Raw genomic sequence first — 5,989 nt, forward strand, 5'->3', positions numbered from 1 at the left:
GCATTTTCTTCAATTTCTCAGCAAAATCAGTCCTTTTTCGAATTTGGGCAAAAACTTCCAAATTTTCGAAACTCCAGGGACTGATTTCGAAAGTTCTGCCTTTTATCCTCCAAACATTCGAAAAATACCCCAATTGTCGAAGTTGGGTATAAGCTGCCAAATGGTCGAAATTTCAGGGACCAAATTCAAAAATTCTGCACACTTCTTCAAAACATAGGAAATTTTTATCCAACTGTCGAAAATTTGTAAAAGGTGTTAAACTAACGAAACTTCAAGGGCTATATACGAAACTTTTAACTTTCTTCTTCCCAATTCATCTGAGAACGAAGATTTCACAGGGCACATTTGAACGAAACTTTTGAGCACCCTTCGTACGAAATTTCATCCCTTCGTACGAAATCATCACCACCCTTCGTACGAAATCTTTCTCTCTCCCCTTCGTATGAAACTTCATTCCAGTTTATCAATTTCGTTCCTTGACATCAACTGGTTAGCATTCGTTCATAACACCCATTTTAACGAAAACTTGTCCTTTTTCACTTCGTTAATTCAGATCAGCCCATTCTAACGAAAAATCACGGTCTTCGTTAGTTGATGTCGATTTCCAAATCCTAGACTATCGACTTCATGTTCATTCATTCTTCGCTTTTATTCACCAATTCAAAACACGATTTCGACTGCCTTCGTCTGTAAAATCAACCCAATAACAAGACTTTGTTCTTTGACCATCGTCTTTGAAACCCATTCATAGTTATTTCCTACTTCGATTTCATTCACTGACTATTTCCCACATGATTCGAACTCAACACCATACGTAAAAACCATACGTAAAAACCATAAAATTTAATAAAATATTTTTACAAAATCTAATTTATGATATATTCAATAATTAAAATGTTTGCTTTCCTATTAAAAAGTTAAACTGTTGAATTAACAACCGTTGAATTATAATATGATAATAGAATTTAATCTATGGTAATTAAAGATATATTTTTATTTAACTTTTCTATTGAACTATGACATTATTTTATTTAACTTTTCTACTAAGATATTAGGTTGATTGGCTAAAAACCTCATTTGATCCCTAGCTAGTAATATGTAATATTTAACTTCACTAGCTAGTAATAGCTAGTAATATGTAATATGTAATATGTAATATGTAATATTTTTGAAAGACTTGGACTTTACTTAGCTAACTACAAAATTAAAATAATAGGCCCAAGTAAAGTGCGACAAGAGTTTAAGTTCCGCATCCAATTCATCCACGAAAGATCTCAATTTATCCTCTCCCTTTTGATTCGAGCCTTTGAATTGTCCTTTACTCCTTTATGCATTTGAAAATTAAATGATTTTCTCAAGAAAACTACATTCATTGTCTTTTCTTTCTTACCGTTTTCGACAATTTTGGTATTAGGATACAAAAGCTATAATAATATTCCTCATGCTATCATAATTTTCTACTTAAAAATACCTTTTGCTTTTAAAAGATAGTTTTTTTATGGAGCTGTGATTTATTGTTTAGATAAATTACAGTTCACAAAGAATGTAAAAAATTAAAACATTGTCCTTCGAGAACATACATACATGAGTTTCAAGAAATTATAGAAAAGATTGGCGCGTTCAATTAAAGCATTTATAATTTTGTAATTAGTTCAAACTTCAATGTCGTCAAAAACATTATTGAGTTACAAGAAAGTTACAACTTAGGGGAGATTCAGAAGTTAAACCGCTTTCTTCAAGGATGGATGAGTTTTTAATAATTTTTATTTTATTGAATACGTACAAGAAAGTTGTTCCACGTCTTGTTCGCATCGAAGGTAGGTTTTTGAGCTATAAATGGAATGCTCCTTTATGTTTCTCTTCACCAAATCCAAAAACATTAGAAACCAAATTAGGACATAAAAAGGAGAGGTGCCAAATATGGGTTTGGTGACTAGAGCTCTGATCCTGATCGCCATGGTTGCATTTCTCACCTCACTTGCTCATGCCACTGATGGCCTAGCCACATTCTACACCCCATCCTATGTTCGTAAGTTCATTGACATATCACATATAAGCTAAAGGGGTTGGCTAAAAAGACACCCCAATTTTCCATTTAGACACCGTATTTGATTTTTAAAGTTTTTTTTTTATGTTTATGTTTATGTAGCAATTTTTAAATATTTTGTCATCTTTCGTAGCATCATCATGCTATGGTTATCATGACCGAGGTGTAATGATTGTAGCAGCAAACGCGGGTTTGTTTGCTGGCAAAAGTGCATGTGGTAGGAGGTATCGTGTACGCTGCACCGGTGGAACTAATGCAGGCGTCCCGCATCCATGCAAAGGAAGTACCGTGGATTTGACTGTTGTTGATCTTTGTCCCGGATGTGCAGGCAATCAACTTGACCTTTCCCAAGAAGCATTTGCAAGGATTGCGGATCCTAATGCCGGGAAAATTAAGATCGAATATCATCAGTAATTTTAAACCCCTTCTTTTTCCGTTAATTCTTGTTAGTAACTTTTGACTAATTTTGATATATTTTTTAATTTTCAGGATATAATTTTATAAATGTGGATGCATGCTGTCTATATGATTATCCATTATATATGTAATGCTTGAGACTCAAGGGCGTTGTATACATGATAGCCTATGGCCTCTTTGCTTTGTATCAAGTTTGTTGAATAAAAATGGGTGCTTTCTAGCTTCAAATATATATGTGACTTGTAATAAAATGGAATATTGTTATGCATGTCTCCATTTTTTCTATCGGGTAACTGTATAAAATAAAATGGCCCTGTAGAGACCGGGAGAAGTAGAAAGTCAAGTATAACAAAAGTAAACATGCAAGAGCATCTAGATAAAAACTTTCGGATTTTAAAAATATTTCCTTACTATATCCATAAATCTTTTAAAAATTTGTGCATAGGTCTACATTTGAACGTATATATGGACCATATTTTGTTAATTATATATTTAATAAATTTATTAAAAATAAGCCGCGTATAAATGAAAACTTATCCTAATGAATAAGAATTATTTTGCTACATGTCATCTTCTCTTTTATTTTTGACATTTATGTCATTTTTATAGTTTTTTTTTTCTTTTTTACTCAAATTCTACTTATTAAATGTCACCTCATATTAATTAATTTTATTAATATATTAATTAATGTATATAATAACTTTCAATTTATGGATTTATCTTTGTATTAATATATTAATTAATGTACATGTATATTAATGAAGATATATGAGTTCATATTAATTAATTTTATACCTATAGACTAATTAAGACCAAATTAAATAAATGGTCCATGTGGTTTAGTAAAAGGTCACAAAGTTGGCCGTTATTTATTTTTTTATGAACATGAACCTTGTGTTTACCAAAACTTGTGTGAGTGGTCATTTTTTGTTGATACCGTTACTTTTGGTCCTTTTAATAAACTCGTTTAATACACGGATCTCACACCTACTATATATATATATATATATATATATATATATATATATATATATATATATATATATATAATAAAAAAAAGTTGATAATATTCAAAATTTAAGTAAGAGGAATATAAAAATTGAAATCAAGAAAGTAGAGATTGTGGGACCACCGCTAAAGCGTTTGAAGCGGTTCTTGGCCAAGATGTGGTTCATGCGACATCATCTGTCAGACTGTCACTATGGTATAAACAATATATGGACTGGTTATCGACTGTCGACTCTATTAACCTTTTCATGGAGTCGCATAGTGGATATGCTCTAAGCATCACCAAGAAACCTAGCTAATTAAACATTTAGGCCAGACGGAGTGGCCGGCAAGGCTGCACGGCATACGAGGGTGTGGAGCTGAGGTGGAGCTCGGTGGTCAAACTGCAGAGGAATAAACAGGTGTTTGGCTAAAGTTGACTTCGGTGTTCTCGACGTTACTTCCCCAAACCTAAAGAGAAGGCATCAATTTATCTAGGACCACACTAGACATGGGTGAATCTTGAAATATTAATCGAATGTGAACATTAAAACGATAAGAACACCATTCCTTCTAAAAGTAGCAATTTTCACGAAAGTCCAAGATATTGTCACAGAACCCATCGTTCCTTCTAAAAGTAGCACTAATGTAGAACAGTAGAACACAGCAAACCTATTCTTAGAAGCCCTTTTCTCTGACTAGAAAATTTTATTTGGACTTTGTTGAACACATGACATATCACATCATATTACTAAGAGCTAGGTCTTTCCATCTATAAAAGGAAAGCTTTATGCTCTTCTCCACACCAAAACAAGTAAACAATCTCACTGAAGGGTTTCAGTACTTGAGTAGCGATAAAAAGGAAACATATTACTTATCAACGATGTGTGTGGGGACCAAAACTTTGATCCTAATTAGCATGGTCGTATGTCTCATCTCAGTTGCTCATGCCCTCAATGCCATGGCCATCGTATATAGCCCACCTTATGTTCGTAAGTATTGTTTATTCTTCAAATTCCGCAATATATCATACCAACTAAATTCGATGTTTGACCATCATTATTGTGCTTTTGTGATTTTGTAGCGTCACTCTGCTTTGGTACGCAAGATCGAGGCACCATGATTGCAAAAGCACATAATGGCTTGTTTGCCAATGGAATAGCTAGCTGTGGAAGGAGGTTCCGAGTGCGTTGCCTTAGTGGAACCAACAAAGCCATTCGGGATGCATGCACAGGAAATAGTGTTGATATTACTGTTGTAGGTACTTGCAGCGGATGTGCAGTGAATGAACTTCAACTATCTGAAGAATCTTTTGGAAATATTGCTCGTCTTGCTCTGGGGAGAGTTAACATTGAATATGAGCAGTAATTATACGTTAACCCTTCTCTCTTTTTCCGGTTTACCATTTTGGTAGGACGTCCTACTAACTGCCATTTTTGTTGTTTTCAGGATATGATTCTAGAGACATGAACATATATAACGAATACAAGAATCTTTTAACGAGTTTTAATACTAAAGCATATGAATAAGTGAGAGTTGAAACATAGTGTGGTCTTGATAATTATCTGTTTTGTTAAATAAAATGGTCGATCACGTTATTTTATCATATCCCTATTTATATTTCAAACATTTGCTTCCACTTGTATCCATCCGTTCTCTCAATAATAATTTGGTTATGTGACAGTAATCCATCAAATCTCAATTAATTGTTTCTAATACGTGCACCTGGAAAGGTTATGTTAGAAAGCACATGTCGAAAAGCGAACTTGAATGAATATTAATTTTGTAGACTTCGCCTCCTCGTTATAATAACGAATCAGTCGAATTGGGGAGAGTATTGAGAGAAAAGTGAACTTGAATAAGGGATCCTCTCTCCCCCTATATTTTCATAATGGCGAACAAAATCTCAATTGGCATTGCTCATAAACGCAAAGGACGGAAACTGGATCAAGGGAAACTAATTGGCTAGCAACTTCAACATTGCACACTCATAATTTAGTGTGACACTGCTTTTCCTTCATCCTTATAGTAAATTATAATTAGCAAGTGCGAGCACTACTAGAAACTTGAGTTTCAGCTACGGATTTAGAGAGAGATTTATTATGTAGCAAATTTTAGGCTTATAGAGAGGGAATTATGAGAGATCCATGATGGTTTAGACAATTGTTTTATTTATTAAACATATAGCATATTAGAGAGGGTTTAGCGAGGGATCAAACAACACTCCAAGAACAGAAAAATATAAAATACCCTTTGGTCTCGATGACCTTTTTACCCTTCTAGTCACATGAGTAACATCACCATCAACATTGCTGATTCTACAAAACCTAGGAATAAGATCAAACGCCTTATTCGTAAGAGCTTTGCTCTCCAATGCCAATGTCGGACTTGTTGGTACTGACTCAACAAAAGCCCATAAAGCAGAAGAAACCCAGGAATCCGTCCCACCATCATCTTCTCCGGTTTTCCAATTCTGATTCACACCGGAATCGGGTATTCTAAACTTGTCATTTATACCTAGAGAAAATAAACAAATAA

General features: G+C 33.8%; 1 protein-coding gene and 1 pseudogene across 1 annotated transcript; both read left to right on the top strand.

Annotated features, from left to right (window-relative positions):
* Positions 1-1,920: 1,920 nt before the first annotated feature.
* Positions 1,921-2,543, top strand: LOC145127021 (EG45-like domain containing protein pseudogene; annotated as a pseudogene).
* A 1,727-nt stretch (positions 2,544-4,270) lies between these two features.
* Positions 4,271-5,129, top strand: LOC145126167 (EG45-like domain containing protein). The gene is made up of 3 exons (XM_079061569.1): positions 4,271-4,443; positions 4,536-4,815; positions 4,901-5,129. The coding sequence occupies exons 1-3, from the start codon at positions 4,335-4,337 to the stop codon at positions 4,905-4,907; spliced, it is 396 nt and encodes a 131-aa protein (XP_078917695.1). The 5' UTR covers positions 4,271-4,334; the 3' UTR covers positions 4,908-5,129.
* Positions 5,130-5,989: the final 860 nt, after the last annotated feature.

The sequence above is a fragment of the Lactuca virosa genome, chromosome 7 (assembly GCF_052849685.1).
Source record: "Lactuca virosa cultivar CGN04683 chromosome 7, Lactuca_virosa_CGN04683_v6, whole genome shotgun sequence".
Taxonomy (NCBI): Eukaryota; Viridiplantae; Streptophyta; class Magnoliopsida; order Asterales; family Asteraceae; genus Lactuca; species Lactuca virosa.